Genomic DNA, 23,128 nt, shown 5'->3' on the forward strand with positions numbered 1-23,128 from the left:
GTCTGGCGCGAAATCAAAATTGGTTAGAATAGAAGAGATTGTGTGTTTCCATGAATTTTACAAGGTGATTGTGAATATGGCGCTCAATAAGTTTGGAAAGTACAGGAAGTACATTTATTGGCCTGTAGTTACCAGGTTCATCTATTGGACCTTTTTATAGATTGGACTAACATGAGCCAATTTCCAAAAAGATGGAAACTGACCTTTGATAATGCAGCAGTTAAATGCATACGTGATTAAGAATTTAGATGGTAATCAATCTGAACCGGGAGATTTCTTACAATTTAGAGATTTGAGTTGGGAGAGAACAAAATAAAAGACATGGGTTGGATGTCGAAAATTGAAAGAGGGTTATTTTGTATACCGACGAAATCATAAAATTTGTCAAGATTGACTGAGCTACTGTTACATTTGGAAGACAGCTTGTTGATGGTGTTGATAAAGTATTCATTGAATGTATTTGAAATTTGTTTAAGACCGGTGAATATTTTACCTGATCTAAGTTTGGTGGGCGTACTTGACAATTTTGATGGAGCAAGTTCGCGAAATGATTTCCAGTACTTCGATACATTCATGTCACGAGATGATAGGAGGTTGCAGTACTGTGATTTGGATTTAAAAATAAGACTTTTTGCTCTGTTTCTTAATTTTCTATAGTCTGAGAAGCAAGATGTCCTTTTGGCTGTTTCACGTAGTTTGATTAATTTTGTAAGTAGTTTATTTCAATACACTAGGCCACCGGCCTTTCGTTACATGTTACAGATCACAAAGTGTAGTTCGAGGTAAAAGGTCACATCTCAAAAGGATTTTTTACACATAAAACTTGTCTCACTCAAGAGGTCTGTCTGCAATCTGTCTCTTTTAATACCATTATGGATGTACTTAGCCAGACTAAAAATCACGTAATTTTGGTTGTTTTTCATAAACTCAATAAATTTAACATAAGAAACATTTTCACGGTAGTATACAGGTAAGTATTCACTTCTTAAATCTTGAGTAAATTTACAAATCAACAGAAAATGGTATTCATCGTCTACAACATCGTCTTCACAATATCTGGACAATCTCATTTGTCTTTCTATGTTGAGCTCCCTTCCTTTTACAATTTCCAGTTTGCTTTCCGCCGCACATCTGATTCTAGCTATCGCTGATATCAGATGTCTTTCTGGTAAGATATCAATGTATCTTTCGGGTTCTAACTCTACTTTGAAATGAACATAATTAAAAAAGTGAATTTTCATTATTTATGTTAATATACCATGTTTGGATACAAACTTCGACCACTCTTGAAATAAATAATTGCAAAAAATATTCAGGATTTCCTATTTCGTGTGCCAGTCATGCATAATTAAAACCAAAATTTTGAAGTACAACACGCACTTGACTTGCCCAGGTTGTTTTCCCGTCTTCATCTAGTCTTTTGAGCATTTGATAAGATCTAAATGGAAGTCGGTGTCTATCCATGTGAATTACTTTCAACCAGTATTTAATAACTTTCTTAACACCTAAAACATACATTGGCAGTCTGCCACATTCACCTAATACTGCATTTCCTGACGTATTTGATCTTACAGCCAGTATGTTTTTGCAAAATCTGGCCTGCACCTGATATCCCTTCGTTCCACCAATCAGGACGACGCAGGTGACGTATGCGTTTTTGTTTTATAGGAGCATGCTTGTCAAGAACAGACATGAATAAGTGAGTCCATATTTCAATGACGTCATCAGGGTCATCAAAACATTCGATAATGTTCCAGGGGACTTGTTGTAAGTCTGAGAAAAGTCATCTAGGATCAATTGTTTCATACAGCGATAAGTGATAGTGTCATGTGCATTCTTTTTGTGCTGTAACGATAATTTACGTGTGACACAAATTGGAAAATGGTCACTGATACTATACTTTGGTACAAAAGCGTGAGTTATATTCTCGGTATGAGACACAAAAATGTGGTCTATCATAGGCTTGATGGTAGGAGTAATTCTAGTTGGTTCATTTACCAGTTGGGTAAAGCCATAGTGGTGTTACACGCTCGACGGCCATATGATAATGTGTCAGTTGCGCGGTCACGATTAGGCAAACTGATAAGTGTGAGCATAGTACGAGCCGGTCTAGATGTTTGAGTCATGTCAAAACGCCATGACGGAGGCTTCGAAGAAAATATGGCTAGTGTTCGAGGACAATGTAAGAATAGAAAACTCCTCTGCAACGTTGATTTTGCGGACTCTGTGGTTTAAAGGGTGGTGTGTTAACACCAGAGAATTCGATCGCATTGGAAAGGGGTGATTGACATTAACGCCTTATCTTGTGTTAGTGGTTTGACGCGCTGTTTGGCTCGGTCCACTACAGAGCGGAGATAAGCCCGAACCGAGAACCAAGTACTTATGGTGTCGAACTGTCAAGCGTACGTGTACCGCGGCCTTGTCGTGTTCTTTGTCACAGAGAATGATCCGACACCTGACATTCTACACTGAGACTTAATGATCTATATTGGCTGGAAGATTTGTGATTGTTGTATGACCTGTATGGAATGGAGACCAGTATACATACGGTAAAAACCGATGCTCAACCAAGAATTGTGAACACCATATGCATGACTACCTTTGCATTTCAGACTGCAACACTGGATCATGGTTTGATGGAAGTATCATTTGCATTTCCTATTTTCTCGGCGCTACTTTCTGTACTTTCAGGTATTAAGTGACATTTTCTTTCTCTGCTTCACCGATTAATGGTTTTCGTCATAGGCGGATCTCTTCTTGCCATTGACGTGTACACTGGATAACATTTACATCGAGTTGTTTATTAAAAGCAATACAATGAAAAATGATTACATTTACATATTACTAAGACTATCCAATGGAAAAAGGGGTCGACAATAGTTGTACGGCAAATAACTTTGTCTGTTAGACATATTACTAAACAGAGAACAAGTACATAAACTGAGCTTGATACTGTTTATTCGCATTATAGTTTCATTTCCGATGTAAATTTCATTGTATCATTTCAGGTATGAACTTTTTCCGATTCATCCAAAGAGCCTCCGTCTACCTGTTGATTGGCACAGAATACCATTTAATGAAACCCAGACACGCAAAACACGCTATGGCGATTCACATAAAATGATCTGATCGCATTCCAAGGGTTTCCTATTCGAAGGTTTAGCATCTTATGTAACCCTCTTTAGAGTTGCCAAGGAACTTGACAGCATGTATATTAAACATTATTCCGCTCTGTTTTGAAAGTTAACAGCTAAACATGTATTTTTCTGGTACATGGTCAAGCACCTTGAAGTCGATGACCTCATATGTGAAAGGCAATGGCTGTAAATAGACAAATATTAAATAAGAAAAGTGACTGAAGGAAAATACATGAAACAACTTACATGTACGTTACTATCAAGATTAAAACTTTAAAATAATAATCAATATTCTTGAAATGAAAAAAAATACATTAAGCCACCATCGATCTGTTTTCAATCCGTCTAATAATGCATCACTGCCGTTTAACTGTACATCTTCATTCAAAATGACAAAAAACCGGCCTAAGTATCAACATAATTTACCGTAATGTAATGACTTCTCTTCTACAGGAGATTTAACCCTGGCGCTATCCTGAATATTAGTGGTCGCTGATCACTTGCTATATTTCGGGTCTCCGTATTGTGATATACATGTCCTGAGGTATTTAATTATGTATGACAAAATAAAACAAACAATTTTATAGAAGACTGCGTAAATGCAGGGTTCATATTAAATGCCTTAATCATAACACTCATGTCAAAAAAAGTTACGTTTTTGATAACTCAGTGACATATTTTTAAGGTCACTGGGTGGATAATTTTTGAGGTAAATTTCCATTGTTATAAAATGATATTTCTACCAAGTCCAGTTCGGCAAAATAATGTTGTTCGAGTAGACATATTGAACTCTGGCTGTGGAAGACATGAAAGATAATTCATGCTCAAATGGTTTAATTTCTCTTTAGCTTTTCATAGTCGTGTGTTCTGAGTTAAGTATCGTCAGTGAGCTCAGTGTGACCATGATCAGATGCCTGTTCTAAGGCCTGTTCTAATCTAAGGCTTTGGTATGGTGCAACAGGTATATCTCTTAATTCTGTGTATGAGTCCTCTGATTGGTGATTGTCGTCATGAGGCCCATAGCCCCCTTGAGTGAGACTCTGGTAGGCATGCTCAGGAAGGCGATTACCTTGTGACAGATCTGTATACCCAGACTGGTCTACTGAAATATCTACTGAAGAAACACTTCCCGTCTCAGTTTGGTATTGCCTTACCGGTAAGGGGGTGGCGTATTCATGCCCTAGTTTTTTCCTGTAAATGAACGCAATAAAGACAGTCAATAGCAGCGAAATTTGTTGAAATTGCTCTAAATGTTGCGTAATGTGACTTTAACATTTGTCCTTTCCTCATGCATCGCGTTTCTGACATCAACATGATGAGGTCACTCCTTCTGTTTGAACCATCGTCATCATCCTTCCATACTTAAGCTGTAAAAGTATACAGGTGCTCATTGTAAGAAACCGATGTCTTGTTTCGTCAGAACGAAACGCAAGGCTTGTAGATACAAAGTAAATGGTTTCCGCTGGCTTGCCATTGTCATGAAAAGTAAGGCATTTCTTTCAAGTTGCCGTTTGTGTTCGATTTGAAAATTGATCTCTTGTTTATCTTGCCCGATCTTATATAATCTTGTTCTCTTGTTTATCTCGGACATTCTTATATCAGTGAAGAACGAAATAAGGCAGTCAGTCTGAAAGAGAGAAAGAAAATGTAAATGCTTTTTAATTTTTAAGCGTTTGTTGAATTTGACGATTGATCTATAATATCTTAGAGACACGACTACTACGGCAGGACAAAGATCGATGTATTCCACTGAGACAAGTTCTTACGAAAACAAAGGTTGAAAGCTGGCTGTCATACCTTGCTCTTCGTGACGTTAATTACAAATTATCGTTGAAGGCTCTATGATGAGAGATAGATACTTTTTACTCTTAAGGTAGAATGCGCCTCGGCGGCAGATTGTTTGACTCTCAAACCTTAAATCCTATTCTGGTAAATTTTATTTTTCTTCATAGAGTTATTACTAGGGATGGCGGCCATTTTGAATTTCAAATATCCTATGTTATTTGTTACTTAGGTACTAAAATTTGCACGGTGACACCCACTTTTATACTTAATTTTAATAGAGAATGGTTAAACGATTTCTCAAGAACAGTTTGAGCAAAAGTTTCATTCTTCCACGTTCGAGGAGCATATTCTTGGATTGCATTGGGAAGGGGATGATTCCTCAACAATAATGTGAGCTCACTCGTCAAATAATTATGGTTTATGTTTGTGACCGAATTTCTACGTAGCATCTTAAGTATAATTTATGTAATCTGTATTTGTAGTAGCCAATCACGATGTTTGCTTAAGTAGCCAAGCAAAGGGGTGCGCTGCCGATTGCGGAGTGAATTCCTTTCGCGTAAAGTGTTGCTGACACATATACACATTGCGATTGAGTTACGAATTCTGATATTTATTTTGTGGCATATCATTTGGCGGTAAATCGAGATCGGTATAAATCTGTATCGTCGAAGAATTCATAGCCTTGATTAATATTCAACGATTCTTACCTCCTGCACCAAAGAAAAACCACTGATGCAATTAAGGCCACTATCAATAAAGCCAGTCCACCAACCACAGACATAACGACTAGGAAGATAAAATAAATGTAATGTAAAACTATCATTGATCTATTTCTCGAATTTCGTTTTAGGGTCATGTTTTGCCATTATTAACCTTTTCACCTTCGCTTTGAATATTTTCTGGTTTCTCCGCAAGCAAAATACCTAAATCTTTCTTTTAAAATTTGTTGTCTCATCGTCTTGTCGTTATCGAAACTCGCAAAATGTACATTTTGAATTATGTCCTACAGTTATAAAACAAAGAAGACTTGCTTATCATGTGACTAGTTTTATTTCATCTAACATGAAGAAATATTTGCACATTCACAGTACAAGAGAAATTGTCGAACATTAATGGCGTGAAAAGTGTATGCTCACCTATGCTGTGCCCAGTCGAACTTTGTTCGGTTACTGCTGGTGTTTCTAACTTCTTCGAAGTGAGAATGAAAGTCGTTGACGTCGACAATGTTAATTGTGTAGCTCCGTGTTTTGACACATCAGTCTTCAATGTGCTGACACTTGTAGTTCTATTGACCTCCAGTAAACTACTGGTGGAGGATTGAAGTATCGAAGCCGTTGTTGATGGGTGAGGTTGTTGCGTTGTCGAGGGATTTTTCTTTTTTACTATTATAGAAAATAAAGGCAAAAATAAGCATTTTTCTATGACATAATATTTGTGCATTGACAAAACTTTGACATATGCTAACGATGCTTTATATTAGATGTCTTATTTACAATTTGCAAGTTCTGATGAAAATTCTTCAGTGGAATTTACATTAAGACCACTGTGCTTAATGGCGCCGTGCAAAGATTTACAAAAGCTAATTGTGAAGCAGCATGGCATTTGTATTTTAAGAAATATTTTTCCAGGATTGTGTTACTTATTATGTTAAATGGTAATTGATATTAACAGATGTAGGAGGCATAAGTGCAAATGAAATCCTTTGTGCGAACTATACAAAAATACTTTGACAACAGGTAGCAGATTTTGCTCCTTTCCACAATAGTATTACCCTGGTACGTCGAACTAGGTTTTGCTAAGTATAGTCCTACGGAAGATCGAACACGAAACTAACGGCAACATAGTTATATCAATAATATAGATATTTTAAGAATATGACCGTTTTGTCACACTGGATACTTCATTTTTTCAACAATCCTTAACCTTCAAATTAATGTTGGTCTGATTAATCCTGTCCGAAACAAAAGTATGGGGCAGTTGAAGTGGTAGACTGTTCATGTTCATGATCCTTTGTGTCTGTCGGTCTATGACGGGATTTAATTTCATAACCAAAGTTTGTATTAAGAAAACATTGCATACTTGCCTGCTCAGCATGTAAAACATTTAGTCTCTATTGTATTTGGTATTGATTATGTGTAAAGAAAACTAATTCTACAAATATACAAAACAATGGACTGTATCAATAACAAACCAATCTTTTAGTGCAAGAAAATGATTCGGGATGATCAAGAAATAACAGTGGGGATTTCTTGTGTCTTTTAACAGAAATGTAAATTTAATGTCTATACTCAAGTTTTGTTTTCCTTGTTTTATTTTCCCCATGTCGTCTCTACGTAAATTTTGGCAATCTCTTGATAAAGACAATATTGCACAAACAAAGTTTTGATACAAAAAAGTAACCACTTTTAACAAAACAACAAACGTGAACTTTATTAAACTAGGGAAAAGCTGCAAGTAGGTGCAACTACCAGCAATACTGATTATGAAACAGTAATTAGTGGCGACGGGAATGGTAGTTGTTTATGTACTCAGCGACTAATGTGACTGTTGTTATGAAAATGGACTGTCTCAATAACAATCTTTTAGTGCAAGAAACAGTCATTTCAAACAATTATGACCACAGATGAAAGAGAGCTTTGTCATTTTGAAATGCTTTCATCAGGTACTATTATGAGTGCACAGGACTCTAGGACAAAATTTAACTGTTGTGATTCATTCTTTATTATTATTGATTGACTCAAGTTCAATAACTATTTTGACATTTAACCATACCATTACATAATATCAATTAAAATTAAATAATACGATATGGTTGGGTAGAGGTTATACGGTAAGCTTTGATATCTTTTGGGGGGTCATGAACAAATTTCAAGTTTTGGTTTTCAACAGTCATGAGATAACTGGTGATAATCTAGCAGGGTTAACCGGGATTTGAAAGGTCTTTACTATTCCTGTATTTTTGTAAATTTAACAAATATATGTATTAATATTTAACTTACTAAGTTGGTGGGGAGGGGTCAACAAATTTTTTCTGTTAGAGAGGACGTTACTCAAATACATTATGGTTTACAGAGGGGTTACTTGCAAATTTTGGTGTTTCTAATGTTATTTCTTCGACCTTGGGCCGTATATAATGACGACTTCCTTACCACACAGTTTTCTGATATTTAATTTGCATATTCCTCCATGTAAGGCACACCCCGATGGATCGTGCCCTAATGTAGTTCTTTTCCTCCAAGGTTTTGGAACGACTGGTGCCGTTTGAATATTAGGTGGTGACAACCGTACAGGAAGTGTACAGCTACAATTGAGGATCATTCTCGACGTCGGTTTGAGTGTTGAGCTACATAGATCTGTCACTCTAACCTGTGGGTGGAAAAATAATTTCAGTTTTATTGAATCTTTGACACTAAAGGACACTTTAACCTGTCAATCATGATTAATTGTCGCATTTTAGGGGCCAAAACCTATTGGTTTTACCGGGGTCCAACTTTCAGTTTCTCCTCTTCTTCTTCCGTAACTCTTTTTCATGAGAAAAACCCAAAAACCCTTAGCACAAACTCTGATGCTAAATACTCATTACAATGACAATACAGAATATGACATTAAACTGGTCCAATAATCATTAGCAGTGTAGACAATATTTTCTATTGAATAAACACACCGTGTTTGTAAATAAACAAGCGTGTTTACAAACTTACACAGAGGGAGTGGTAACAGCCAGAGTAACTTTACGATGATAATAAGAGTGCACTTAATCAGGTGTGAAATTGTCGGTCTGGCTACTGTTGCAGTGTTGGTACACATGCCCCCTGACTTTTATGGAAGTTTCGTTGAAGAGGTTTATTTCCTAGGTCAAGAAATCACTCGAATTTGCTATAATTTTATCTCTTATGGGGCTATTTCTTACTTATATGATATATATATATATATATATATATATATATATATATATATATATATATATATATATATATATATATATATATATATATATATATATATATATATATATATATATATATATATATATATATATATATATATATATATATATATATATATATATATATATATATATATATATATATATATATACCCACCCGCCAACTATCATTACATACATACCTGACACAATAAGCAAACGCATCTCAATGATAGCCAGTGATAAGGAAATCTTTGATAAACAAAAAGGTCAATACGATGCAGCGTTAAAGTCAAGCGGGTACACAGAATTGAATATGTCAAGACCAACTAATAAGCGAGGAGAAACAATAACAGGAAGAGATGAGATGAGGGACAATGGCGGACACCCACTTATCTGGTAGGGTCCGCCATTGTAGACTGTGGAGGCACCAAGGAAACGATTGTTGACCGTGTATTACAGTCTTGAAGTCCCGTTGTAAGCAATAGGCACAGGGAAGTTATATCGGGTGTGGCAAAACAGAAAAAGTATAGCTAACTATCATACTCAGAAAATAAGACAGAATTCAACATACCTAATTTATTGTGGCTGAGTCGGCAAATTCCGTCCTTTGGCTGGTAGTGAGTAGTTCAAATGTGTCGAGAGATGTCCATGCAGCGTTCACTTTTCTAGGTGAAAGAACAAGTCGTCACAGAGGAATGAATTGTAAGAGGCAGCAACTTGTCATCAAGTAAGGGCAAAGGTCAGAGGGTATCAACCATTTTATTGCAGGGAATCCCAGTGAGAACAAAATAATGTATCTCGGCAAAGAGTCTCTGTTAGAATGTTATAACTGTTATTAACTAAAACATAGTGCTATTGTGCTGATTTTCAGTTGTGTTGTTTTTTTAAATATACAATGCCTTTTTAGACATAAAACTCATTGTCTTTGATTCATCTACCCTAATTGTGAAGTACTACTGGACGTAAGTGTTCAACGAAAGTTCATATAAGGTCATTTCGCAAGCATTGTGCCTGAGTTTTACGTGTTGCACCAAAACATCTTTACAAATGTTAAACATTAGAAAAGCCACCAAGTTCAGGAATAGTATCATCCAAGTGGAAGTAAAACTATGGAAACACATCAACTGATTTCATAATCTTGAAGTTTATGAGGAATTTTCACCTAAGAGCCCATACACAATTTTGATCCAAATCTTTTTCCACTCGTTGCGTTTAAGTCTAATTCATATGCAAAATGTGACACAGATGTTTTATAAACAGGTCTTCTCTGTCTGACCAGATACAAAGTATTCAATTGGTACTATATCAAATGATTGCATTGCGGATCGGTGAAACACCTTCCTTTCGTACCCGGGCCCGACCATACAACTTAGTACCAACTTGGGGTCGTTTTGTTTGGTCAGGGATCATGGTTGGGGATAGTTGTGGAAACGCAGCTATCTGTTGGCCGTGAGTTGCTATGCGTGTCATCAAAAGGTCAACCTTGCCACTATACTGTATAACGAGGGAATCGCTGGCCGCCGGCGCACCAAGGGGAACATGAGTGTTAGGCGGCCCTGTACTATGCAGCAATGGGACTGTCGACGCGCCACAACGGGAATACATGGAGCCTCGCTATGAGCTGGGCCCACTGGCGGTTAGGGTTAGGGTTATAAGGATTAGCTTTCAAAAGCTAAAACGGTTAGCTTTAACGGGTTACATGAGAGGAAATGCCAAGAGGATTTGACCGGTTAAGAAGGGCTTGACAACGCGATTTCTGCGTAGTAAAGATTCATTACGTATTCATAGTAACCCTTGGCCAGCTGTCAATATCTTTGGGGGCTTTTGTCTTTTGGCTTGGTTTGCATATGACGTCGTTGGACACGACCTGCTAATCACCCAGCCAGGTAGTCAATTAAACTAGTAATTGACTGTTTACCGACCCAGTTAACACTATCCAGCAGTATCAGTCATATTTTAACCACGTGGCCCGCGTGGGCACAACGTAGGAACGCGTGTATTTCTATGTGTACGTTTCACTTGCGGTGTTGTTTGTACCATCGTGCGTTTGAAGTCCTCGTTTAAAGTACAGTATTACCTTCGAGGTGACAGGCTTACTATTAATGTTCAGTATCATGGCACCGAGTTCTGCCCACACGTGCACCGTGAAAACTACCAGTTTTGCCCACTAATTACTGCCCGTCGCTGCCCGTCCTCAATATAGCCTATCTATAGCTACAGTAATCAGTGTCAATCTATAATACCCGCGCCTTATAGTTTTTATATAAACTTGTAAAATCATAGTCCGAGCTGCAAAATTGTTGACTTTCGATCCGATATACAGGCTGATCGTTGAATCGCAACGGCGCATCCATGTTTACTTGCCCCATAAGCTAGCGCTTACTACTCTGCAAAGGGTGGGTAGATGGAATTCCTGGGTCAAAAATGAACACCGGGGCGAAACTTTTTGTGAATCCATGTGAAAACATATATCATTTCTCAGTTTTGATATATACTCCTAAATTGTAAGTTTGATCAAAATCGAGACCACATTCGAGGGCTATGCAGACTGTCCATGTACGCACACACAGGCAACCACCGGTGAATATCAGCGTCAGCGGCATAACTATCGGGTCATTAATCAGAGGTTTTGGGGGCCTGGACTGTGATTTTATAAGTTTATATCACAAGTAAATGTTGTGGAATATTAAGATATCGACCTATTACTGTATTGAATAGGCCAATTTCTTGACGGGCACTGCTAGAAGAATGACAGGCAGGGACAGGCAGTAATTAGTAATTAGTTTCTTTGAATACTGTTCGATATTAAGTGATTGTCAAACTTTTGGATGGTGCGCGTGACCGGCGGCACTGACACAAAATGGGTTGACAAGTAGATAATTTAGGTTTTCGTTCAGTATTGTTACCATTTATCCATTGTGGAAAACATTGACTGAAAATCAGAGAAAACGGCCCCGCTCTGAGAACAGCCCCGAGACGGTGACGGCCACACTTGTGGTGTTGTTTGTACCATCGTGCGTTTGAAGTCCTCGTGTCACTTACACTATTACCTTCAAGGTGACAGGCTTACTATTAAAGTTCATTATCATGGCACCGAGTGTGTTACATTTCATGATGTAAACCACGCAATGTTTTTTTATATCGCAAGGATTAATTTTCGCTTTTTGGGCCCTCGCGAAGTTTGCGAAAATTTCTCGCTAGGTGAGATGACGTTACCTAGGCGACGGTAATCCGCACACTTATCACCATCGGGAAGGTACTCTTCCCCTATACCACAGGTGATCCCGCCCTCAAGCCACTGCGTCATTCGACCAAGCATTGTTATTGTAATTTCCTGCATAAAATTAACAGCGAGGTTAACCGGTCAAATCCTCTTGGCATTTCCTGGCATGTAGCTTTAAAAAAGTTAAAAACGGCATTTGCAAGATTCTTATGTCGATCGTATCAGGAGAGATTTTATATAATCTTTGTTGTGATTTTCAGAGGGTTTTAGTCCGTTTTATTTTATCTTTCGGAAGTGCTTGTTTTACTCTCTGTGGTCGGTTTTCTTGCAATGTACTAGTATTTTTTCATTCTTTTGTTGGTCTTTTGTCAATATGGACCACGGTGGAAATAAGTCTTTAGACTTTTGTGTGTAATCCATACACAATTTTGTTCATTTTATGGTTTTTTTATGTATCATTTTGTGCAAAATAATTAAATTAATAAATGAATAAAAAACTGGCGGTCAGGGTTATAGCGCCTACTAACCACCACGAGTGTTTTGTCAGCTTGTAAAGGACTGTTTAATGTAGAATGGGAAGTTTCGTTAATTTTGACGTCCATGAGATGATGTAGAAGACAAGAAGCTTAGAGTTATCGCCGCAATACTCCAAGTATCTCGTCCAACATCGGAGTACGATTATATAATTCCCAGGTATTATGTTGTAAGAAATTCATCAATTGAAGAAGTATGTATGTGAACCATGAGAACCGTTGAGAATTATTTAATTTTGCAAGTTGGGCTTTCAGTTTCTTGTACAGTGCTTTCTTTTCGTAGTTCATTTTTTTCTTTTTTCCGTTTTTTTTTTTAGTTCAGGTCGCGTGTTTAAGTAGAGGATGCCTATTGGCACTTTTATCTAGCACCATCACAGTCGAATTTTCAATTCTAATTTTCTCTCTTTTCACACTGAAACTGGACATTGTTTCACTTTTAAATGGTTTGTGATATATATTTTCGAGTAGTAGTATTGTTTTTTTTTGTATTTAATTATGCTTTATAGTGTTTTTTGTGCATGCACTGTTGTGTTTGATTATTATTTTCTCTTTTGTGAAATCAGAACTCATTAAATTTTTGTGAAAAAACGTACATACGAATTTTCAAATAAGTATGTGTGTATGATTTTCTAAGTTGTCGAAACTTAGGCTTAATTCTGTTATGCCTTTCTATTTAATTCCTTAATGAATCTAATTGTACTAAATTACACCATTTTCTGTATTTTAATTAGATATTTTTTGCACGCAATCTTTATATATACACCAATACATTATACTCTCCATAGATATTAAGATAAATGCTATTTTTATGAAATGTTACATAAATGAAATGAGATCTTATGTACAAGAAATATTTCTTGTATTATACGCATTTAAGAATTAATTTAGAAAAAAAATTGAGGCTTTATATTTTTGAAACATTTGGCGCGCCGAAGATGTACCAAAGGAAACAAACATATTACTGCATGAACATGCTTGAGCCAGATGTGGTGTTTGTATAGTTACTTCATTATTAGATATCGGCATATATGGTTTTTGATAATCAGGCAGCTTTAAAGCATTGAATACCAGGAGAGGTCAGGAGAGATTGTCTATAATCATAGCAGTAGGTGTAGCTTGTAACTGGTTTTTACGCTAAGAGCAACAAGCAACAGCTGCTTAAAACATTAAAGGCCCACCAGATCACTAATACTGAACAGTGAAGCTACATCTCTACGCAATTACTACTTTATGTCATCGGTTAAAGTGTGCTTACCGTGACATGTAACATTTGCGGCTATGATTCAATAAAGAGGACTGAGGGGCACAGGGAACATTTACTAGCTGCATGCCTCTGTACGTGTTAATATTTGCTACGGTCTAAAATATGGAGTAATGATTCAACACCAAATTCCGCTACCACTGTCAGCATAGTCTCTGCTATAATCTATTCTGTTTGAATATTACATACCTACTCCATTGTTTTCATCCCCAGAAAAAATAGTACATCTCTGAACGATGTGGTTCTTTTCCTAGATTGGATTTATTATCTCACTTCTACAGTGCTCATGTTGACCCTGAGTTTGAGAGTAAAATGGCTTGATGAACTCGGTCATGATCTTTTGATGCTTGATTGTTGATTCGGCATGTGCTATATACAACTGTTTGTACTTCAAATGAGGGCAAGACGTGTACGCTTTTCTTAACCGTATGTGTATATCGTCACGGTCGAAAAGCAACACAAACAATCAATCTAGACAACGAATATTCGTACAGGGTTTCTGGAACATTAAAATACTTCCTTTGATTAGAAATCATGATATTAGTGTTTGTTTGCTGCTTACAATAATTCATTTCAATGTGTCGTCTATCGTCTCCATGTTTGGCAGAGTCATGCTAGCAGCATGAGGCCAAGGCGGAGCGTTATTTCTCAGTAGTCTGGTCATGATCCCAAACGGGGCAATGCGTGATAAGTCGAAGACTAACCAATCATCATTTACAGTTAACGTTCGTTGATAGATTTTAAAGATTTCATTCTAAAGGTTAGGACTCTGTGATACAACTGTTACTCGCTTTGCTGAGTGTGACAGTTTCACAGCAAGGGGTTACAGACAGAGTGCGGCTGGCTTCTATTCAGCTTGCATTTATGGTAAACCTGAAGTTGCCTCCATTTTGATTGCTACTGTTGCGTGCTGCAAAGATAAAACTATATAACTTTATTAATCTATGTCGAGAATGGGAAGTCAATGGAACATAACAACTACATTATAGTGTACGTGAATGTAGAATGCTATTCGGTGACAAGTATATGGATATTTTTTGTGAAAATAAAATAATCTGAAGAGTTAGCACAAGCATGGTGATCATCTTAAATTTCCGATGTAGTTACGGTATTTTGCCTCTGTGATATCAACATTTGCACAGTGAACTCTGACTTCTATCCTCTGGTTCTGAAAGAGAATGGTCGGAGATTACCATGAGGGAAGTATTGCGACCTGATATAAAACGCGTCTAGTTGCGTCATCGTCAATCGGTACTTTCAACACGAAATAGTCAGCTACTACACAGAATTATACTAACCTTTATTTTTTATGAAACATGCAGATGCATTGCCAAGGTTAAAAGGACAATGACATATTTGTTTTTGCACAAATTGTGACGCGGTATTAAAAAGCCAAGCTTAGATGCCATTGATAATTAAACTGGTGTCGCCCATAAAGCTGCATGGGTAAATTAACCCAAGAGATATGATAGGGACATGACTTTCTGGCAAATAAAGACAGTATCAACATAATACAATTCGTTCGTTTGTTCGTTCGTTCGTACAGTTTAGTACAGATGTCACAATGGACGACAAACACCAAGTTCTGTGGCCGGTACATAAGTCCGTGGACATAAATCGTGGTCATTTTGAAACAAGACTATTAAAACTTTATACACTTCACATGTCACTCGGAAGTTTTGCTGTTTGGCCAGGTACCAGGCAAGATACCAGTGGTGGTAGTGTGATGCAAGGCAGGACTTTAAGGACCCTACTTTATATTAAAGTTGAGATAGCGGACCGGTCTCTCAATCCCTGGTTCTCGCATTAGCGCAGATGTAAAGTGTTCGACTACACTGTGTCAATAAATCGATAGATTTTTTCTATCTATTCTGTATATTTCCTGTTAATCGTGAGGGACGTTTCAAAAATAGTCATTTTCCTTGTCAGTTTACTTTACAATCACTCTCACTATATGGATCTTTTGGATGAAAGAGGCATTTTGTACTCAATGTCAGTCAATATTTTCAGACTCTGACTCTTGAGATATCTTCTTCAAAAGAGAAATTCATTCAGCTTTAACATTCATAAACATGTCTTGAAATCATGAACTATGGAAAATATAATGTACCCCAAACGTACCTTTCAAAATGTAGGTAGCAAACCGACCTTCATCTTCATCTTTTAACTCAACACATTAGAAAAGGAAGAAGTGTGGAAAAACATACCATAAATTCGGCGGCCGCTGTGTCCTGCCCCGAATGAAATTAGGGCCGAAAAAACAAACATAAACTGCTTTTTCTGGTATAAAATGTCGGTCAATACAATAGACTTCTGAATCCCTACCATCATGCACATCACAAGATGAATCTTTGAAAGAAAAAAGTGACAATATTATATTTCAGTATGCAAACAACCTTGAGACAAAAGCACTCGGGTCCGATGTAATTCGTCTACAGTTCAAAAATGGACACGGCAAGACTTAAACATTTAAGACAGCATGCTGTCAATCATTAGCTGATTACCTGGCAAAGGGCTAAAGAAACACAGCTGTTGAATCTAGAATCAGGAACTTTCTGAAGATCACATTAAAACTCAATCATTACATGATGGCGAAGTGCCAACAGTATCACGATAGACCGTCAAGCGAGATATTGTGACAAAACAGCAACACCCAAATGTTTCGCGCCTAATTTTGATACATTTATGGAAAGTTTCTCTTTATTTAATATTTATTTTTTCAACGAGAAAATTGCAGACCAGTGCCCGATTTTCCCTTGCTACACGGCCCCTCCACAAACTGCTTGCCACCTTTTCGCTCCTGGACATTGACTCAAACATATGTAGGCACGATGCAAGACGTTCGGTGACCGTTGTACCATAGACGCGCGAACAAATAAGACATTCAAAGTGCAGTTATTTACCCTGAATTACAGTTAGAATCGGGTGTATTCAGTCATTGACACATTGTCCATCGCTGGCCGTGTACCCGTACACTTTGGCTGACGTTACGACGAATTACCACTTTTCGTTTGCCGGTGTCGAAGTTGCTTTGCTAGCTGAAATCCAGAAATTTCGATTGACTACATACGTGTGAGAAAATGATCATTGCATAAAGCACTGTATGGTTTTGGCATAGAGAGTAGAAGAGAGTCTCGCTTCTACTGTATGTGGTTTTGGCCACCTGCAATTTGACCGTGTCAGAGGGGTGGCTTTTGACCCTATGCACTTACAGTGCTGAGTTTTGGACGAATATATGTTCAATGTTGCTACCTAAGTATGTCTGAGCAAAACGCCGAGCATGCAACGCCTGTCCTCTATATTTTAACTACTGACTATTGTTTTGCGGAAAGAGTGGCTATTATAAATACTACCTGAAGCTCGGTACTTTCATATTGATGCTATAAAGGGATTTTGTAAATGTGTACAGTACTCAAAGATTCGGTGATCTTTGCAAGAGGCGAAAAAATGTCGACATCAGACTTTAAAAAGTACACGTCTCGCATATTTACCTGTCGAGTTTCTCACTGAAGCAGTCAATAAGTGAATGCTGCAATTGTTCCGTTATGTTTCCTCTTGAAGATAGTGAGGTCGCCCTTGTACGGAGACTGACGACCTTAACGTAGAATGCGCATCGGGGACAGAGATTTGGACTCCCAAACTTGTACAATATTACTTTAGCCTACGACTTGCGGGGACTCATTTTGAAGCTCCTGAATGAAGTAAATTAAGTTTTAAGTTTTAGGAAAATAAAATAAAACGCAAAATAAAAATAAACAACAAAATCCGTTTACATGTGAGCGATGACTGTTTTATTTTTAAAGTCTTTGTCACTCGACGACCAGACAAGTAGAATCTTCCAAAAATATATTTTCGTTGGTACTCTTTTTTTGAGCACGGAAGTACATGTGTTAGCTTAGATTTTTAAAGATTGTTATTTTTGGAATGCCAAACAAAAATACTAAGTTTCTCTGGGCCTCTTACGGTTTTCAGTAACTTTATGAAAATGAACGTATTTGTGACACAGAAATTTCTGAATTTGAACTCCCCCTAGAATTTTCCAGGGAAAGTTTTCAACACGGCACAACATCGCTGATGATGTTAAGGTACTTTTAATGCCAAACTTAATTAGAGGTTATAAACGGCAAGCGAGGGTATTTGGTTGCGGATATAAGACCTCTGGGGTGAAAATTAGCATATTTGGCGGGAAATAATCACCGAGCGAAGCGAGGTGATTATTTCACCCAAATATGCTAATTTTCACCCCAGAGGTCTTATATCCGCAACTAAATACCCGAGCGCACCGTTTATAACCTCATTATAATATGCTAAAGTTAAAAACAAGGGGACAATTTCGTTATTTAGGGCCGAAGTTGGAACGAGAGTTCAGGATCGCGGAGCGCCCAGCCTCATACAAACTCGAAAAAAGAACGTTTCAGAACGCGCGCGCGTGCACATTTGAATTCATAAAATACGGTTACGCGACGCATCGATATCGCGATTAGACATCGAACTTGAATAATTTTACTCCAAAACCGCTCATAAAACTTTAAAAAATTATGTTGTTGTTACATAGCCTCCGCTGCTTACAGAAACTCTTCATATGTTGGTTCGTCAAGCTGCACTAGGCTAAATTTTAACAATCAAAATCAATCTGAAGCCATAGACTTGTTCGACATTATGGCGCGTTGAGATCTCAAGTTGGCGTTCGAAATTTGCGCGAGCTCAAAAATGTTACGCGGTGCGCAGGTCTTCTTGTTGAGAATATAAACCCCGGCTCTAGCCAATCAGATTGCCGGATTCCAGACAAGCATATTATAATGATGAGTCTTTCATTTTGTTTCTACTTCTTGAGAAAAATCAGCTTTCTTGACATAGGCAGGCAAGCAAATATCTAGAACACATTCCAAGGAAGTGCATTACCTCATTAACGTCTTGTTTGACCCAAAGATGATAATGATCGAGGCCGTACAAATATGGTGGTGACGGTCAAAAATAGTGAAATCGAATTCGACCGTAAAACCAGGGAACCGAATTAAATTTTTCAAGGAAAGTTCACACATATTGAAATGATTGACTTTTTATGTTGATTTACGTGACATTACGTTTTCTCGGGCAGTCTCGGCAGTGATTAAACCTAAAAGGACTGGAATTATTTTATTACGTCACCTTCCATGACTGTGACAGAGATCAACACTTGATCTTTTAACGGTTGTTCTACTTAGGGCAGGGTAACCGTGATCTTGTGATGCACTAAAGTTTTGTTAAAACTCAGACAACTACCACAAGTTGTCTCAAGTTATATTAAAAGTAAAATGTGTTATACTTTATTATTATACTAGCCTCTCCATAGGGCGCCGTGTATGACCTTCGGGCCACAAGTGGGCGCGTTCAACACGTCTCTCAAAATCCACTTTGAACGACCAATGACGTTGCCAAAATGGCGTTCGATGTAGGGGAAGGTATATGATTCGTCGACTGCATTCCGGTTCTGAAATCACTACGGCAGCGGATTCAGAGGGTGATCTTGATGGCGGAGATAGAGCAAGCAGAATTTACGGCGATAGGATGTTTCACGCAAGGTCACTCTTTATTTTGATGAAGTTTACATCGGTGCAGGAAACTTATTGACATGATGGACGCAGTCATTGAGCATTTAATGGATATAATACGATTTACGGTAAGTTGAATGTTTGTTGTTACCGAACGATAGCAAACACCCGCCAAATAATATTCCCAAACGATAGCAAAAACCCGCCATAAATATTTGTTTGATCATGACCGTCGGCGGAACGTCTTTTGTAGTTTGCAGTGAGTTTGTAAGGCAACTTTTTCGACCCACCCTCTCAGTAACTAAAAGTATGGATTTCCAGGACGCATTACAGAAATCAATACACTGCTTTTCCCCATCATCGAAGCTACGGGAAAAAACAGGTGGAGGCCTTAAAAAGCATTTATGATGGTCGTGATGCTATGGTTGTGTTGCCGACGGGTTACGGGTAATCTGTAATATACCAGCTCTTGCCATATCTCTTGTCATGCAAGCAATTTGGTCACTGTGACACTTTGAGAACAGTGTTGGTGATTTCACCACTAAATGCTCTGATTTTGGAGCAAGTGCAAAAATTGCGAGCAACTGGTATGAAAGCAGCTTCCCTTGACGTGAAGACCAAAGCGTGTAGCGAAGATAGTTCAGAAGTTGAGTTAGAAGAAACAGATGATCTGAAGCTAATCGAAACAGGAGATATCCATGTTTTATTTGCCCACCCTGAAGCAATTGTGTCTAACAAAGATGGGAGAAGTTTATTGATCTCAAGAAAATACCGGGAAAATCTAGTTGCTGTAGCTGTGGATGAAGCTCATTGTTGTATTGACTGGTGAGTAAAATCATGCTCCTTGTGTAAAAATAATACTAGGTATATGAGAGAACCTTGCCCCACAGTGAACTGGGCCAGAGGAGGCGTACATTTTAGATACTAAATTACTATTTTTGTTTACAACTGGTCAGTGCACACTGTAATTGTTCGTCCATTGTGTACAATGTCTTTTAAAGTACCAAGCAGACAGCTGTGTAATAGTTTCCTCATCAGTGCCTCTAGAATTAATCTGAGAAAACATTCCCCCATTTTCAGATGTTACCACTGTTGACGGTCTTAACTAAAAACCGATTTGTTTATTTCTGTTTTCCACCTTTCAGCATGTGCTGTAGGATGTGTGCTTATACTAGTTTTCCTGCATTGTCATTTGATTGTGGTGTCACTTTTATCTGCTGTTGCTTTGTATAGTCACAACAGTCTCTCCACACAAATGTAGGAAAATATAAATGACAAACAACAAAGATAAAAAGTGTACTATAGCACATAGTATATCTCATTTGTTCATCTAATAAATAAATAAATAAATAAATAAATAAATAAATAAGTAAATAAATTGAACCTGACCACTCAGCTTGAAGAACAGAACAGAGAAAAGCAAAGCAACAATTTTTATATTGTCACATGAACATGTCTTAAGGGACAGTGTCAATACTTCAATGTCTGATAAAAAAAACCAAATTCTTTAAGTTCCCCCCCCCCATGAAACTTAATTGTTGAATATTGATCAGCGCTTCCCATTATTTCCTTACTGTGACAACTCCATTCATACCTAAAACACAACGAAGATAGAAATGTACAACACTATCACACTTGTAAGATATCGATATATAATGTATCAACAATATTTCAATAAAAACACATTTATTTCTGTTTATTTCTGAGTTTATTTCAGGTCTCGATCGATTTTTTCTGCAAATGAAAAAAAAATATGCAATTTAAAGAATTCTCAACCAACTCAAAATCATATCATTTTTGACGTGGTTCTTAATTTTGGGTTAATACATTGAATAAATTTCAGATTTATGCTGAGTCATGAATTGTGTACCAGTAGATAATTGCTGCAGGTTTATTTGCACTATTAATTCATAACATTTATTTTTATTTTTTTATTACAGGGGATATGACTTTCGCCCAGATTACTCTCGCCTCTGTGTTCTTGCGTCTTTGTTTCCAAATATTCCCCACCTGGCACTGACAGCTACTGCAACAAAAAAGTATGAAGAGGCCATAGTGTCATCCTTGTGTCTTCAAAATCCTGTGAGGATAAGGGAAAACCCAAACCGCCCCAATATCATCTACGAAAAGTACCTGCGTCTACCAAGCCAAAGCGGAAAAGAAAGTTATAGTACAATTTTAGAACCCCTAGCTGAAGATTTGAAGAAGAGAAAGTTAGATTTCCGTTGACATTTATCTATCTCCCATTAGAATGGTGCGGATATGCATATATCTTGTTTGAACACATTCTTGGCAATGATCAGTTTCAGCCTGCCAATGCTCCATGTCTTCCTAAATACAGACTATTCAACCAATATCACGCCCCACAAACAGCAGCAATGAAATCAGAAATTCTTTCTTCTCTCATGAATTCTTCTCTTCTCTGCGAGTCGTTTTTGCCACTGTAGCTCTTGGGATGGGTCTTGATTGTCAGCGGGTGAGGCAAGTGATCCATATTGGGGTACCAAAGACCATTGAGTTTTACTTTCAAGAAACAGGTAGGGCAGGGAGGGATGGTAGTTTAGCTAGGGCAATCTTATATTATAATAAATCAGACATAGCTTTAATCAGAAATGTATCTACATCAATGCGTAAATATTGCCTAAGTTCAGTTGAATGTTTGCGGGAAATTCTCTTAAACCATTTTGATTTGCAAAGCCTTTAGATGATTCACCAAAACATTTATATTGTTCAGTATGTAAAATTTCATGTACATGCATATCATGTTCCCCAGGTGAAGATATTGAAATGGAAGTGGTCTAACCCTTTCACCCGCACTTCCCTGTGTACAGGATTTACCTTAGAAAACAATGGATTTGGGACAAATCATGGTAGTGAAAGGGTTAGAGGGACAAAGTCTCTCATTTCCCGCCAAAGTATAAGCTATATCTTAGTAAACTTATCATATGTTACATAGACTTTGATTCAGCCACTGCCACTTCAACTTCAACTTGACTGGCGTTCATGCACCCTACTAGCCTTGAGATTGATTCAGAGCACACCGCTCATCTCTCTACAAATCTCTCCACTTTCACTCACTGGTGACCTTCTTTACTGTAGCAATAGTTTAAGTAGTTGTAGTAATAAATGTATAGAAACAAAACTGACGTCACCGGGTCATAGTAGATTAAGTTTCCGTATACGCCCCAAACAATATCACACGTTTCTTTTGAATATTGATGTTGTTCTCTTCACAGAATTATACTTAATCACCAGTTGTTACAGTTCAATTCTTACTCTGTGCATGGTTTTAACACGCAAGTTCTTCTATTAACAATTTTTGGTACATGTCAAAAATTAAATGATGGAAGTAATCATGCATTATGCTCAGGTACAGGGTTTGAGTTGAGCTGTTAATGTTGTAACCAGTGATTGAGCTCATTTCAATGAGTAGAACAATACAAATAATATTTCACGAGAAACTTAAGGCCAAACAAAATTTAGCATATCTTATGAATACTGAACAGTACATCTTTTAAAGGGTATCCAGACTGAATATTTACGAGAAGTTTTCAACTTGCAGATTTAGTATTTACTCATAGATCAAATGTGTGTGAATAGTGTGTCATTGATTTTGTTTTTTTATGTCTTTTTCTACAATTTAAAATATGTTCACAACCATGTAAATATTGTCTATATAATACTTCATGTGTCACTGAACCTTATGTAAATAATTTAACCCTGAAATAAA

At 37.4% G+C, this 23,128-nt stretch overlaps 1 protein-coding gene across 1 annotated transcript; it reads right to left on the bottom strand.

Moving 5' to 3' along the window:
* Positions 1 to 2,782: 2,782 nt before the first annotated feature.
* On the bottom strand, positions 2,783 to 9,566 carry LOC139133794 (uncharacterized). The gene is made up of 5 exons (XM_070700563.1): positions 9,422 to 9,566; positions 8,072 to 8,288; positions 6,059 to 6,304; positions 5,630 to 5,708; positions 2,783 to 4,328 (listed from the first exon to the last, which is right to left on the bottom strand). The coding sequence occupies exons 2-5, from the start codon at positions 8,238 to 8,240 to the stop codon at positions 4,010 to 4,012; spliced, it is 813 nt and encodes a 270-aa protein (XP_070556664.1). The 5' UTR covers positions 8,241 to 8,288; positions 9,422 to 9,566; the 3' UTR covers positions 2,783 to 4,009.
* Between the last annotated feature and the right edge of the window lie 13,562 nt (positions 9,567 to 23,128).

Source organism: Ptychodera flava, chromosome 5 (assembly GCF_041260155.1).
Source record: "Ptychodera flava strain L36383 chromosome 5, AS_Pfla_20210202, whole genome shotgun sequence".
Taxonomy (NCBI): Eukaryota; Metazoa; Hemichordata; class Enteropneusta; family Ptychoderidae; genus Ptychodera; species Ptychodera flava.